Source organism: Canis lupus, chromosome X (assembly GCF_048164855.1).
Source record: "Canis lupus baileyi chromosome X, mCanLup2.hap1, whole genome shotgun sequence".
In the NCBI taxonomy this organism is placed as follows: Eukaryota; Metazoa; Chordata; class Mammalia; order Carnivora; family Canidae; genus Canis; species Canis lupus.
The window spans coordinates 59,319,260-59,336,172 of NC_132876.1; the positions used below are offsets into that span (position 1 = coordinate 59,319,260).

Sequence of the window (16,913 nt, forward strand, 5' to 3'; positions counted from 1 at the left end):
CAGGCTCCTTGCAGGGAACACGATGTGGGACTCGATCCAGGGACTGGGATCACACCCTAAGCCAGAGGCAGACCCTCAACCACTGAGCCACCCAGGCATCCCTAAAAACAGTTTTTGACTTTTTGGGGGAAATTAACTCTCATAGCCACTTACAAGTCTGTTGAAATACCATCTTGATGTATAGCAAACAGCCATAGACATACTTTTAGAGCTGATTCTTCATTTCTGGCTGATTAGTGGTTACTGATACCTAAAGCTAAAATTACTCTCCTACCCTCATGACAGAGTGAATGTTTGACTAATTGTGTAACATGGAAGTTATTTTAGCTGCGAAGGAGTCTGGTTTACTTGGGATTATGCTTATGCCCACTTTGACCATAGTCAATATTTATTAATCAATCAATAAATGCATGACTTGACTGAGAATATTCTTGGTATCCAGACCAGAATTTGAGAATGCTCAACTGACTGGGCCAGTCAGGCACCCCTCCAGTGAGGGTCTTAAAACTATTATTAGTTGTTGATTTTTTTCTTCTATCACTACTAGTTGGAAGGGAAACCTGAAGCATAGATTTTATGTGCTTATGTTTATGTGTAATTATATAATAGAGGTGGTGGTGGTGGTTGATCTCTGTGTGAGAAAATAGGGAATTGAAATATACCAGTAGCCCATAAAACTCTGTGCTAAGGTGAAGGAGTTGGATAGTCAGTTATTTTCTGGTGTGATTTCTGGATCTAAATGGAGCTAATCATTAGATGTTGCAACTAGTTTTGAGAATTGTTTAGATTTTTTTTTTACAGGATGAAGGAGTTGTTAAAGAAATCCCTATTACTCATCATGTTAAGGAAGGATATGAGAAGGCAGATCCTGCACAGTTCGAGTTGCTCAAGGTGCTTGGTCAGGGATCCTTTGGAAAGGTAATAAATGCCTTATTCCACATTTTTTTTCTCTTTTAAACATTTAACAGAAAAAGTGTACACATAGAAATTTGGAAAATGTGCCATTTATAAATTTGTAAAAGAATACACATAAAGTTAACTCTCTAATTTTACTCCTTTTATTTCTGTGGTACTTTTAGTTCTATTTCTTGATATTTATCTATAATAAACAATGTTTTCCGGTACTGTGGGCTCACTCATTTCTTTGGAACAAAATAGAACATGCTGTTTATTAGTTGCCTATGTCAAAGTAGTTTGATTTTTTAAAAAACGTTTTCCTTTTAAAAATGCTGGCATAATCCACAGCTTGTTCTTTCTGAGTGATTTTAGCTATATTTTATTTTATCTATATTTATCTATATTTCTTAGCCCTATCACAAAAGTAATAATTATACACCAATTCATATATGAGTGCATGAATTCACCTATTATCATTAAAGAAGTGTGTGTACCTTACAGCAGGGATAGGGACTGGGTGACGTATGGATGATGTGAAACTCCTAAGCTCTAAGGAGCTTAAGTTTCAAGATAGAAACACTGAGAAATTCATGATTAATTCCATTATCAAAATAATGAAATTAATTATTAAATCTGTTTATTAAGTGCTTAATGGTATGATTCTTAGAAGTTTGTAGGTCTGGTTCTTGACTTTTGTACATCTAACATCTAAGAAGTGAAAGTTGAAAGTTACTATACACACAACAATAGATAACAGCCTTTAAGGAAACAATAGCAACAATTTAATGGGAGAAAGATAAGGAGAAACTACTAATTTGAGGTGACTGAGATTTAGTTTAAAGGGAGAAAAGTAGGGCAACTGAGCAGTGACTTTTATGACCTGAATCATTTTTTGTATATATATTTTTAAAGAATTTATTTATTTATTCATGAGAGAGCGAGAGAGAGCGAGAGAGAGAGAGAGAGACAGAGGCAGAGACACAGGCAGAGGGAGAAGCAGGCTCTCTGCAGGAGCTCGATGTGGGATTCGATCCCATATCTCAGAATCACACCCTGAGCCAAAAGCAGATGCTCTACCGCTGAGCCACCCAGGCATCCCTTTATTGTATATTTTTTATTGGAATTCAATTAGCCAACATATAGTATAACACCCAGTCCTCATCATGTCCAGTGCCCCCGTCAGGGCCCGATACCCAGTTACCCCATTCCCCCACCCACTTCCCCTTCCACTACCACTTGTTCATTTCCCAGAGATACGAGTCTTTCATGCTCTGTCACCCTTTCTGATTTTTCCCACTCATTTTCTCTCTTTTCCCCTATAATCCCTTTGACTATTTTTTATATTCCCCGTAGAAGTGAAACCATATGTTTGTCCTTCTCCAATTGACTTACTTCACTCAGCATAATACCCTCCAGTTCCATCCACATTGAAGCAAATGGTGGGTATTTGTTGTTTCTAATGGCTGAGTAATAATCCATTGTATACATATACCACATCTTCTTTATCCATTCACCTTTCAATGGACATTGAAGCTCCTTCCACAGTTTGGCTATTGTGGACATTGCAGCTATAAACATTGGGGTGCAGGTGTCTCAGCTTTTCACTGCATCTGTATCTTTTGGGTAAATCCCCAGTAGAGCAATTGCTGGGTCATAGGGGTAGCTCTATTTTTAACTCTTTGAGGAACCTCCACACAGTTTTCCAGAGTGGCTGCACCAGTTCACATTCCCACCAACATCCCCTTCTTCCACATCCTCTCCAACATTTGTTGTTTCCCGTCTTGTAAGTTTTCACCATTCTTACTGGTGTGAGGTGGTATCTCATTGTGGTTTGATTTGTATTTCCCTGATGGCCAGTGATGTGGAGCATTTTCTCATGCGTTTGTCGGCTATGTCTATGTCTTCCTTGGCGAAATTACTGTTCATGTCTTTTGACCATTTCATGATTAGATTGCTTTTTTCTTGGGTGTTGAGTCTAATAAATTCTTTATAGCTCTTGGATACTAGCCCTTTATCTGATTTGAAAATATCTTGTCCCATTCTGTAGGTTGTCATTGAGTTTTGTTGACTGTTTCTTTTGCTGTGCAGAAGCTTTTTATCTTTATGAATTCCCAATCGTTCATTTTTGCTTTTGTTTCCCTTGCCTTCATAGATGTATCTTGCAAGAAGTTGCTGTGGCCGAGTTCAAAAAGAGTGTTGCCTGTGTTCTCCTCTAGGATTTTGATGGAATCTTGTCTCACATTTAGATCTTTCATCCATTTTGAGTTTATCTCTATGTATAGTGTAAGAGAATGAATGGTCTAGTTTCATTCTTCTGCATGTGGCTGTCCAATTTTCCCAGCACCATTTATTGAAGAGACTGTCTTTTTTTCCAGTGGATAGTCTTTCCTGCTTTGTCAAATTTTAGTTGGCCATAGAGTTGAGTGTTGTGCCCAAGATTAGGTATCCAAGAAACCACCAAAAAGCCGACACCAATGCAAATCCACGAGGGTTTATTTACAAGCTCGAGCTTGGGTCCAAGTATACCCGACACAGTGGAGCAGGGACTTGGACTCCGAGGTGGGTTTCAGCTTAGTTTTATGGGCTGGTCTAGGGGACCTCCAGAAGTGGTTGAGGAATTTCTCAAGTTCTGTTTACATTCTGATATGGGGCTTTCAAGGGCATTGAGCTCTGTTCTCATTCTAATATGGGACTTTCAAGGGCATTAAGCTGTAAATTTCAGCTCTTATTCACAGGGGCCTGGGATGGCTGTACTTGTGATAATGCTGAACTTAAAGTGGAATGGCCTTAATTTTCTCGGCCTCCACATTGAGGGCCCATTTCTGGGTTCTCTACTCTGTTCCATTGATCAATGTGTCTGTTTTAGTGCCAGTACCACACTGTCTTGATGATCACAGCTTTGTAGTACAACTTGAAATCCGGGTTTATGATGCCTCCGGCTCTGGTTTTCTTTTTCAACGTTCCCCTGGCTATTCGAGGTCTTTTCTGATTCCACACAAATCTTAAGATGATTTGTTCCAACTCTCTGAAGAAAGTCCATGGTATTTTGATAGGGATTGAATTAAATGTGTAAATTGCCCTTGGTAGCATGGACATTTTCACAATATTAATTCTGCCAATCCATGAGCATGGGATATTTTTCCATCTCTTTGTGTCTTTCTCTATTTCTTTCAGAAGTGTTCCGTAGTTTTTAGGGTATAGATCCTTTACCTCTTTGGTTAGGTTTGTTCCTAGGTATCTTATGCTTTTGGGTGCAATAGTCAATGGGATTGACTCCTTAATTTCTCTTTCTTCAGTCTCATTTTTAGTGTATAAAAATGCCACTGATTTCTTGGCATTGATTTTGTATCCTGCCACACTGCCAAATTGCTGTATGAGTTCTAGCAATCTTGGGGTGGAGTCTTTTGGGTTTTCTATGAACATTCTCATGTCATCAGTGAAGAGGGAGAGTTTGAATTCTTCTTTGCCCATTTGAATGGCTTTAATTTCTTTTTTGTTGTCTGGTTGCTGAGGCCAGGACTTCTAGTACTATGTTGAATAGCAGTGGTGAGAGTGGACATCCCTTTTGTATTCCTGATTTTAGGGGAAAGGCTCTCAGTTTTTCCCCATTAAGAATGATATTTGCTGTGGGCTTTTTGAACATGGCTTTTAAGATGCTGAGGAATGTTCCTTCTATCCCTACTCTCTGAAGAGTTTTGATCAGGAATGGATGCTGTAGTTTCTCAAAGGCTTTCTCTGCATCTATTGAGAAGATGATATGGTTCTTCTTTTTTCTCTTGTTGATGTGTTCTGTCAACAAAGGTACAAGGTGAAACAAGAAGTAAAAACAACATTGGTGGTGGCTGGATTTCCAGCTCTGTAATCAGTTCCCTACTAGTAACTAATGCAGTCTCCCAGTCCACACTGGCCTAGATGCTCCTGGGTCAGGTGAGGGTGTGCTGATCTGCACAGCTTGCAGGGTGCCCAGTGGAAGGAGAGTCCTCCCTGGCCTGTGCCCTCCCCACCTCTGCCTGTCCCAGAGGGAGTGCGGGATCCTTGGCTTTGTCCACTTAGATCCCTGGAATATGGCACCCTGTGCCGCTGGAATCGTGCTCTGGGGAGTCCTGGCTCCTGAAGGCAGTAGGGCGCAAATACCTCCATCCAGATCCGCCCACCTAACCAACCAGCTTCTTCCAAATTCCCTGCTGGCTGCATGCTCTAGCCCTTACAGAGATCAGTCCACAGTTTGTGATGCGCCTTCCTCTGGGTGCACTTCTTCTATTAGTGACTCTGGGAAACTGGAGGCTTCACTGCCCCTCCTGTGATTCTGCTTGATTTCCCAGCTAAGTGCTTTTCCATTTGGGAAGAATCCGCTGTGGATTTTCAATGTTCCCACTTCTCTGGGGCTGGGCTTTCCTGTACCTGAAGGTTTCACCAACTGGCTTTACCCTGGCTCCTTGGCAGTGCCCCTCCCCCACTTCATTCTTTTTTTTTTCCCCACTTTCCTACCTTGTTAGAAGTGAAAACCCTTCTCTCTGTAGGGTTTTGGCTATTCTGTCTTTAAATCTCAGGTCGAATTTATAGGTGTTCAGGATGATTTGAATGTTATCTAGGTAAGTTGATGGGACCAAGTGAGTTGAGGACTCCTACTCCTCTGCCATCTTGCCCTGCCCTATCGTGACCTGAATCATTTAAAAGAAAAAAAATATTTATTGAACGTCTAGTGTATACACTTATAAAAGCAGTATTAGTGGACATAAAATTGACATTGTCTTAAAGTAACCTGATGTCTACATGGTAAAGGATGTAACGTGAAATACAGAGAAATTTTTCTCAAGACACAGTAAAAACTAAGGTAGATTATAGTTTGACAGTAATTTGCTATAAGAAGTATATGAAAATAAGGAGATAGGACTTGAATATTTGTGCTGGGGAGAGTAAAAGTATAGGGAGCTTTTAATAGATTCTGTGTGGGGCAAGTGCTTATAAAACTGACGTATAGGGAAGGCATGTGCATTCTGCATACCTGTATTTTTAAAAATATATAGAAGTGCAATATTCTCTTAATTATTTTACATCGTATTTTTATGATGTTAATTTTAGAGGAACAGAGATTAATTTTTTATATCTCATATGTATACATGCTTAAATATCAACTTGGATAAAATTTCACCAGGTATTTTACCCCAAAGATACAAATGTAGTGATCTGAAGGGGCACCTACACCCCAATTTTTATAGCAGCAATGTCTACAATAACCAGACTGTGGAAAGAGCTAAGATGTCCATGAACAGACAAATGGGTAAAGATGTTGTATGTATATATACAATGGAATACTACTTAGCCATTAGAAAGAATAAATATTTTCCATTTACATCAATGTGGATGAAATGGAGGATATTACACTGAGCAAAAATACTCATCAGAGAAGAATTATCATATGGTTTTACTCATGTGTGGAATATAAGGAACAGTGTAGAGGATCATAGGGGAAGGGAGGGAAAACTGAATGGGAAGTCATGAGAGAGGGAGAAAAATCTTGAGAGACTCTTAACTATAGGAATCAAACAGGGTTGTTGGAGGGGAGGTGAGTGGGGGGACGGAGTAATTGAGAGATGGACATTAAGGAGGGCATGCGATATGGTGAGCACTGGGTGTTATACGCAACTCATAAATTATTGCATAGTAAATCTGAAACTAGTAATGTACTGTATGTTGGCTAATTGAATTTAAAAATTTTAAAAAGTTCACCAGGCAAACATTTCAAGCCATTAAAAGTCATTGTTTTTCATTTGATGTATATATTTATTCCTATGTATGTTTATTTATATCCAGATTTGCTCCAGACAGGATTTACTATATTCATAAATGAATACCAAGTAAAATAAAAATAAGTAGAGAAAACGATTAGAGTAGGAAAGATTAGATGAAGCCAGTACTGCATTTTTGTTGTTTACAAATGCATGACATAAAAGCCTATGTGTTCTAGAAGGGGGAACAAAATGATGACTTAAAATTTCTGGCAGCCATTATAAAGAAGTTGATACATTTAATTGCAGGATTATTGGCAGTATCTGTAAGGTTGTAAACAGATCTAACAGACCAGAAAAAATTTTTCTCATGGGACTTCATAAAGAGAATACAGTATAACAAAATGTAATGTCTTTCATAACATCTTCATATCAAATATAGAAACATGTGGACAAGTCAATATAGTCCTTAAATTCAGGAAATACTCAGCTTTGTGCAGGAACTTCAGTTTAACAAGGATAACATAGAAGCCTTTTTAAAAATTTGTAATACTGGGAGGCAGGGCAAGATGGCGGAAGAGTAGGGTCCCCAAGTCAGCTGTCCCTAGCAACTTACCTAGATAACTTTCAAATCATCCTGAAAAACTATGAATTCGGCCTGAGATTTAAAGAGAGAAGAGTTGGAATGCTACAGTGAGGAGAATTCACGCTTCTATCAAGGTAGGAAGACGGAAAAAAAATAAAGAAATAAAAAACCATCCAAGGGGGAGGGGCCCCCACAAGGAGCCGAGATACGGCCAGGCCAGGAGTGCCTCCAGGACAGGAAAGCCCCCTCGCAGAGAAGCAGGAATTTTACCAATCTTCCTGGATGGAAAGGCGCCTGCAGGGAGCTCAGGCAGGATCCCAGGAGGGGTAGTGATGCCCTCAGGCTTCCAGGGTCACTAACAGAGGAAGTGTGCCCCAGGGGAGAGCGCCCCACACACCCTAGGCTGAGCTCCCCAAAGGGCTAAGGCATGCGCCCGGTGGGGCCTTGGGAGCAGCTCAGGCAGCAGCTCCACAGGGGGGCTGCTTGGCTCCAAAAGCAGGATTCCAGCAGCTCAGGCCCCGGAGCACAGGGCCCCAGGGGACACAGCCTAAGATCCAGCGTTCCCCCCGGAACAGGCAGAGGCCGGGAGGACACAGGGCAGCGAGGATGCTCCTACCACCAGGCAGCCCCGAACTGTGCAGATCAGCGCCCCCTGCCCTCGGAGCATCCAGGCCCCTGTGGATTGGGAGACTGTGGTAGTTACTGTGGGAGCTGACTCCAGAGTTGGATAGCTGGCCACCGCCACTGTTGTTGTTCCTCATAGTGTCACCTTGTTCTTGGGACTGAGCAGGACCACCAGGGAGCAGGGGCCTCACAGGATAAACAGCTCCCACTGAGCCGTGCACACACCTGAGAATCAGCACAGGAGGCCCCAACGCCAGAAGACCAGCTGGAAGGACAGGAGAAGAGCAAGTTCTTAACAAAGCAGCACTGGAAAGCTCAAGGAGAAGTCCAGGGACTTACAGTATATAGAATCAGAGGATACCCCTCTTTGTTTTTGGTTTGTTCCCCCTCCCTTTTTTTCTCTTTTCCTCCTTTTTCCAGTAAAACTTGATTGAGCCACTCTACATTGAGCAAAATGATTAGACGGAAGAACTCTCCACAAAGAAAGAATCAGAAACAGTCCTCTCTCCCAAAGAGTTACAGAATTTGGATTAAAATACAATGTCAGAAAACCAATGCATAAGAACAATTATAAAGCTACTGGTGGCTCTATAAAAAAGCATAACAGATTCAAGAGACTTCATGACTGCAGAATTTAGATCTAATGAGGCCGAAATTAAAAATCAATTAAATGAGATGCAATCCAAACTGGAGGTCCTAATGATGAGGGTTAACGAGGTAGAAGAATGAGTGAGTGACATAGAAGACAAGTTGATGGCAAGGAAGGAAGCTGAGGAAAAAAGAGAAAAACAAAAGATCATGAGGATAGGTTAAGGGAAATAAATGACAGCCTCAGAAGGAAAAATCGACCTTTAATTGGGGTTCCAGAGGGCGCCCAAGGGACAGAAAACCAGAAAGTGTATTTGAACAAATCATAGATGAGAACTTCCCTAACTTGGGAAGGGAAACAGGCATTTAGATCCAGGAGATAGACAGATGCCTCCCTGAAATTAAGAAAGACCATTCAACACCCGATATTTCATAGTGAAACTTCCAAATTCCAAAGATAAAGAGAAGATCCTTAGCAGTGAGAGACAAGAGATTCTTAACTTATATGGGGAGGAATATGAGATGATCAGCAGAGCTCTCCACAAAGACCTGGCAGGCCAAAAAGCTGGCAGGATATATATTCAGGGTCCTAAATGAGAAGAACCTGCAGCCAAGAATACTCTACCAGCAAGGCTCTCATTCAGAACAGGAAGAGAGATAAAAAGCTTCTAAGATAGGCAGAAACTGAAAGACTATGTGACCACAAAACGAGCTTTGCAAGAAATATTAAGGGGGACTCTGTAAAAGAAAGAGGACGTCCAGGGAAGCAATCCACAAAAACAGAGACTGGATAGGTATCATGACGACACCAAATTCATATCTTTCAATAGTAACTCTGAACATGAATGGAAATCATGACTCCATCAAAAGGCGCAGGGTTTCAGACTGGAAAAAAAGCAAGACCCATCTATTTGCTATCTACAAGAGACTCATTCGAGACATAAGGACACCTACAGCCTGAAAAAAAAAAGATTTGAAAACCATGTACCATTTAAATGGCCCTCAAAAGAAAGCAGGGGTAGCCATCCTTATATCAGACAAACTAAGTTTATCTGGAGACGGTACTAAGAGATGAAGAGGGACACTATATCATACTTAAAAGGTCTATCCAACACGAGGACTTAATAATCATCAATATTTATGCACCGAATGTGGGAGCTGTCAAATATATCATCAATTTATAACAAAAGTTAAGGGGATCCCTGGGTGGTGCAGTGGTTTAGCGCCCGCCTTTGGTGCAGGGCGCGATCCTGGAGACCCGGGATCGAATCCCACATCGGGCTCCCGGTGCATGGAGCCTGCTTCTCCCTCTGCCTGTGTCTCTGCCTCTCTCTCTCTCTCTCTCTCTCTCTCTCTGTGACTATCATAAATAAATAAAAATTAAAAAAAAACAAATAAAAAACAAAAGTTAAGACATACTTAGATAATAAAATACTTATACTTGGTGACTTGAATGTAGCGCTTTCTACAATCGACAGGTCGTCAAAGCACAACATCTCCAAAGAAACAAGAGCTTTAAATGATACACTGGACCAGATGGATTTCACAGATATTTACAGAACTTTACATCCAAACGCAAGGGAATACACATTCTTCTCAAGTGCACATGGAACTTTCTCCAGAATATACCACATACTGGGTCACAAAGCTGGTCTTAACCGATACCAAAAGATTGGGATCGTCCCCTGCATATTTTCAGACCATAATGCTTTGAAATTTCAATCACAAGAAGAAGTTTGGAAGGATTTCAAGCACGTGGAGATTAAGAACCATCCTGCTAAAATATGAAAGGGTCAACCAGGAAATTAGAGAAGAATTAAAAAGATTCATGGACACTAATGAGAATGAAGATACAACCATTCAAAATCTTTGGGATACAGCAAAAGCAGGCCTGAGGGGAAAATATATTGCAACACAAGCATCCATCCAAAAACTGGAAAGAACTCAAACACAAGAGCTAACCTTTCACCTAAAGTAGCTGGAGAAAAGAGAGCAAATAGATCCTAAAGCCAGCAGAAGACAGTTAATAAATATTTGAGCAGAACTCAGTTAAATAGAGACCAGAAGAACTGTGGAACTGTGGAACCAACAGGAGTTGGTTCTTTGAAAGAATTAATAAGATAGATAAACCATTAGCCAGCCTTATTAAAAAGAAGAGAGAGAAGACTCAAATTAATAAAATCATGAATGAGAAAGGAGAGATCACTACCAACACCAAGGAAATACAAAAGATTTTAAAAACATATTATGAACAGCTATACGCCAATAAATTAGGCAATGTAGAAGAAATGGACGCATTCCTGGAAAGCCACAAACTACCAAAACTGGAACAGGAAGAAATAGAAAACCTGAACAGGTCAATAACCAGGGAGGAAATTGAAGCAGTCATCAAAAACCTCCCAAGACACAAGAGTCCAGGGCCAGATGGCTTCCCAGGGGAATTCTATCAAACGTTTAAAGAAGAAACCATACCTATTCTCCTAAAGCTGTTTGGAAAGATAGAAAGAGATGGAGTACTTCCAAACTCATTCTATGAGACCAGCATCACCTTAATTCCAAAACCAGACAAAGACCCCACCAAAAAGGAGAATTACAGACCAATATCCCTGATGAACATGGATGCAAAAATTCTCAACAAGATACTAGCCAATAAGATGCAACAATACATTAAGAAGATTATTCTCTGTGACCAAGTAGGATTTATCCCCGGGATGCAAAGCTGGTTCAACACTCGTAAAACAATCAATGTGATTGATCATATCAGCAAAATAAAAAACAAGAACCATATGATCCTCTCAATAGATGCAGAGAAAGCATCTGACAAATACAGCATCCATTCCTGATCAAAACTCTTCAGACTAGGAACGAGGGAACATTCCTCAGTGTCTTAAAAGCCATCTATGAAATGCCCACAGCAAATATCATTCTCAATGGGGAAACACCGAGAGCCTTTCCTCTAAGATCAGGAACACCAAAGAGATGTCTACTTTCACAACTGCTATTCAACATGGTATTAGAAGTCCTAGCCTCAGCAATCAGGCAACAACAAAAAGAAATAAAGGGCATTCAAATTGGCAAAGAAGTCAAACTCTCCCTCTTCACCAATGACATGATACTCTACATAGAAAACCCAAAAGACTCCACCCCAAGATTGCTAGAACTCATACAGCAATTTGGCAGTGTGGCAGGATACAAAATCAGTGCCCAGAAATCAGTGGCATTTCTATACACTAACAATGAGACTGAAGAATGAGAAATGAAGGAGTCCATCCCATTTACAGTTGCACCCAAAAGCATAAGATACCTAGGAAAAAAACTAACCAAAGAGGTAAAAGTATCTATACCCTCAAAACTATAGAACACTTCTGAACGAAATTGAGGAAGACACAAAGAGATGGAAAAATATTCCAAGCTCATGGATTGGAAGAATTAATATTGTGAAATTGTCAATGTTACCCACGGCAATTAACACATTTAATGCAATCGCTATGAAAATACTATGGACTTCTTCAGAGAGTTGGAACAAATCATCTTAAGATTTGTGTGGAATCAGAAAAGACCCCGAATAGCCAGGGGAATATTGAAAAAGAAAACCAGTCCCGAAGGCATCACAATGCCAGATTTCAGGTTGTATTATAAAGGTGTGGTCATGAAGACAGTGTGGTACTGGCACAAAAAGAGACACATAGGTCAATGGAACAGAATAAAGAATCCAGAATGGACCCTCAACTTTATGGTCAACTGATATTCAACAAAGCAGGAAAGACTATCCACTAGAAAAAGGACAGTGTCTTCTATAAATGGTGCTGGGAAATTTGGACATCCACATGCAGAAAAATAAAAATAGACTATTCTCTTACAGCATACACAAAGATAAACTCAAAATGTATGAAAGATCTAACTGTGAGACAAGATTCCATCCAAATCCTAGAGGAGAACACAGGCAACACCGTTTTTGAACATGACCACAGGAACTTCTTGCACGATACATCCATGCAGGCAAGAGAAACAGAAACAAAAATGAACTATTGGGACTTAATCAAGATCAAAAGCTTCTGCATAGCAAAAGTAACAATCAACAAAACTCAAAGACAACCTAAAGAATGGGAGAATATATTTGCAAATGACCTGATAAAGGGCTAATATCCAAGATCTATAAAGAACTTATTAAACTCAACACCAAAGAAACAAACAATCCAATCATGAAATGGGCAAAAGACATGAAAATAAATTTCACCAAGAAGATATAGACATAGCCAACAAGCACATGAGAATATGCTCCTCATCACTGGCTATCATGGAAATACAAATCAAAACCACAATCAGATACCACCTCACACCAATGAGAATGGTGAAAATTAAGACAGGAATCAACAAATGTTCGAGAGGATGTGGAGAAAGGGGAACCCTCTTGCACTGTTGGTTGGAATTTGAACTGGTGCAGCCACTCTGGAAAACTGTGTGTTGGTTCCTCAAAGGTAAAAACAGATTTGCCCTACAATCCAGAAATTGCACTGCTGGGGATTTACCGCAAAGATACTGATGTAGTGAAACGCTGCAACACCTGCACCCCAATGTTTATAGAAGCAATGTCCACAATAGCCAAATTGTGGAGGGAGCCTCAGTGCTCATCAAAAGATGAATAGAAAAAGAAGATGTGGTCTATGTATACAATGGAATATTACTCAGCCATTAGAAACGACAAATACCCACCATTTGCTTCAACGTGGATGGAACTGGAGGGTGTTATGCTGAGTGCAATAATTCAGTCGGAGAAGGACAAACATTACATGGTTTCATTCATTTGGGGAATATAAAAATTAGTGAAAGGGAATAAAGGGAAAGGACAGAAAATGAGTGAAAATATCAGTGAGGGTGACAAAACATGAGAGATACCTAACTCGTTCATTTCTGGGAAACAAACAAGGTGTAGTGGAAAGGGAGGTAGTTGGGTCGGGGGTTGTCATGACTTGGTGTTGGGCATTGAGGCGGACACTTGCCGGGATGAGCACTGGGTGTTATGCTATATGTTGGTAAATTGAACTCCAATAAAAGAAATTAAAAAAATAAAGTTCTTTTAAAAAATAAAAAAACAATAGAAATTTGTAATATTAAAATACAAAGTATTGATCTTCATATATTTTATCAACCAAAGAAATATTAAGGAGTTCGCTTATTTTTTCCCCTAGGTTGTTAACCTACTTGCTTGTCAGTATTACATCATTTACATGGGCATTGGGTAGATGTGACTTGTTATATGCTGAATCTATGCAGTAATTTGGCCAAGCCTGTGAATCAGAGAAGCATGGGAGAAAATTGAAGAAACTTTGAGCTGTGGTGTTATTTAGTTGTCTGTAAAAGTTCCATTGTTAAAATGCAATAAATGGAATTTTGGGCTATGTAAAACATTGCAACTAGATATCTTTGTAAGATAATTAATAGGGGAAAAACACTACTAAAACCATTTGTAAGATTGTACTTTAAAGAAATTTGTATTATCATGTCTGTACTGGACAGCAAATATGATGTCTGTACTGGACACCAAATATGATGCTATTAATGATCACTAATGTATGGATTGAAATTTAGTGTACAAAACAACTTATATTACTCATTTTAAAACGCAAATAAATACATGAAAACATGCCTTAAATTGTCAGAATACCTTTCCTTTATTTCACACGCCAAGTAATATTTTTGCAAAGCATACATTTTAAAATTCATGGATTATAAATTTTCTTTACTTACATGATAGTAAAGTATATGACTTAAAAATGAATTTTAAAAAAGATTTAATTTTTATCTGAGAGCACACGTGTGTGCAAGTGGGGGGAGGTGCAGTGGGAGAGAATCTCAAGCAGACTCCTTGAGTGCAGAGCCAAATACTGGACTTGATCTCCCCACCCATGAGATCATGATCTGAGCTGAAATCAAAAGTCAGGTGCTTGGGGCTCCTGGGTGGCTCAATATGTTAAGCATCTGCCTTCAATTCAGATCATAATCTCAGGTTCCTGGGATCAAGCTCCATGTCCGGCTCCCTGCTCATCAGGGAGTCTGCTTCTCTCTCTCTCTCCCTACCCCCATCTCATGTTGTCTCTCTCAAACTAATAAATAAAATCTTTAAAATTTTTTTTAAAAAGTCAGATGCTCAACTGGTTGAGCCATCAAGCTGCCCCCAAAAATGGGTTTTTGAAAATATTAAATCCTTGCCTTCTTATATAATTATTGGCATACTTTTCAAAATATATGTTTACACCTTAGAATTTATTAGACTTTTTTTTCTCTTCAATCAGTATTAAAGCTGGCTCATCTTTCAGTTCTCTTTAACAGATACTGAGTACTTTTTTAATGGAAAATATAAAAGTCCATATGACCCAAAGAGGTATGTTGGAGTAACTCACTCACCCATTTCTTCTCTGAACTGCTTCCAAGAATTGGATTAATGTGACTGAAAGGAAACCTCTTTGATCATGCTAAATATGTTTTTAGCTACAGTAGTTTTTTTTAGTTTTTATTTATTCATTCATGAGAAACAGAGACACAGACAGAGACAGGCAGAGACACAGGCAGAGGGAGAAGCAGGCTCCTTACAGTGAGCCCGACATGCGACTTGATCCTGGGTCTCCAGGTTCACACCCTGAGCTGAAGGTGGTGCTAAACCGCTATGCCACCCAGGCTGCCCTAGATACAGTAGTTTGAAGCCATGCAACTTCTCTAGTTGACCATTGGAAGAGAGCAGAGTGAGAAGACATTTTCTTATGATAGTTTAGTCCATCTAAGATCTGAAAAGAACAAATCAGTTGATGAACAAATAATTATTTCTCTAGACTATAAATGATGGCTTCTATTAGATGCCATATTAGGAGTAGAGTGGAGTAGAGTGTTAGAAGAGCTAGGGAAAAAGTGACTACTTTGTGCAAGTGTCTTCCTGAAAGTCTGGACCATTTTTTTCTTGTTTCCTTGCTTCTTTTTGCTCTCTATATTCCATTCTTTCCATCCTTACTAAGGGCTGTGCTTTAGAACAGTGGTTCTCAGTGTATAGTCTGTCCATTCCTGGGCATCCATAAGACATGTTCAGGGGGTCCTCAAGGTCAAAATTATTTTATAATTCTAAGATACTGTTCTAAAACTTCTGGCACCCTGGCACAACTGCAGCAGTGACTACAAATTATGTCAGTAGTCATTGTATTCACTGCTAAATACTTGGCAGTTTAAAAAACGCGAGTTTTACTTCAGAATGTCTTTGATGATGTGCTATTATTTTTAAAAAGATTTTATTTATTTATTCATGAGAGACAGTGGGAGAGGCAGAGACATAGGCGGAGGGAGAAGCAGACTTCTCACAGGGAGCCTGATGTGGAACTTGATCCCAGAACCCCAGGATCACACCCTGAGCCAAAGACAGATGCTCAACCACTGAGCCACCCAGGCATCCCTTGATGATGAAATGTTATTATTAAACTTCTCAAATCTCAACCCTTGAGTGCACTTCAGTTTACCATTGTGTGATGAAATGAGAAGTATAGATAAAGCACTTTAACTGTATACCAGATGTTGCATACCATTAAGGCAGAGCAGTTGTTTGATTTTTGAGTTGTAAACTGAACTAGCCACTTTTTCCATAAAACACCATTTTTACTTGAAAGAATGATTGACAAACAATGATTACTTAAACTTCATATTTTTGGTACATGTTTCCACAAGAATGGAAATGATCCTCTTATATTATGGAAAACAACTTGCAACATCTTTGTTGGTGATAAACTTTGGGCTGTTGAGCAAAAAATTAGTTTTGGAAAATTTTTATTTGATGCTATGAACTTGACATCTTAATACTCAAATTTTTCTGATGAAATCACTGCTGTTCAACATTTGAAAGATTTGCATATCTCAGTAAAGCAATATTTTTGAGATGACCAACACATGGTATTATCAAATCAGATACTAGTACAAAGTCCATTAAAAGTGTTAGGTAGACCAATGGATTATTATGTAATGGAATATGGACAGTTAATTGATATGGTTTCAGATTGTTGTACCTAAATTTTAAGAAACTGCCACTTTCTAAGTTCTTGTGACATATCAAAGAAGAATAAGCACAATTATATGAAAAAGCTATTATAATACTCCTCCCTTTTCTACATACATGTCTGTGTGAGGCCTGACTTAATTACAACAGATTGAATGTAGAATCAGATACAAAAATCTGATTCTTTTCTGTTAAGTCAGATATTAGAGATTTGCAAAAACATTTATTAATGTCACTCCTCAATTTTTTTGCTTTGGAAAATATAGTTACCTTTATAAAAATATTTATGCTCACATGTAATAAGTTTATTATTTCTTAATGAATCAATACAAAGTTGTTTTTCTCTGTTTTAATTTCTAATATGGTAAGTATCAATAGATAGGACCCACATTAAAAAAAACACTTTGGAGTTTTCACTAATTTTTAAGATTGTAAAGGATTCCTGAGACCAAATGGATTG

The 16,913-nt window shown here is 39.1% G+C and overlaps 1 protein-coding gene across 5 annotated transcripts in view; it reads left to right on the forward strand.

The window, feature by feature from the left end:
• Window positions 1-16,913, forward strand: part of RPS6KA6 (ribosomal protein S6 kinase A6) — a 195,577-nt gene that overhangs the window by 75,055 nt on the left and 103,609 nt on the right. For 4 of the 5 annotated variants that reach the window (XM_072815168.1, XM_072815167.1, XM_072815166.1 and 1 more), the window contains one exon: window positions 802-918. The exons of the other annotated variant lie outside the window; for it this stretch is intronic. In XM_072815168.1, the coding sequence (XP_072671269.1) occupies window positions 802-918 (117 nt within the window). The remainder of the gene's footprint in view (window positions 1-801; window positions 919-16,913) is intronic. 5 annotated transcript variants of the gene reach the window in all.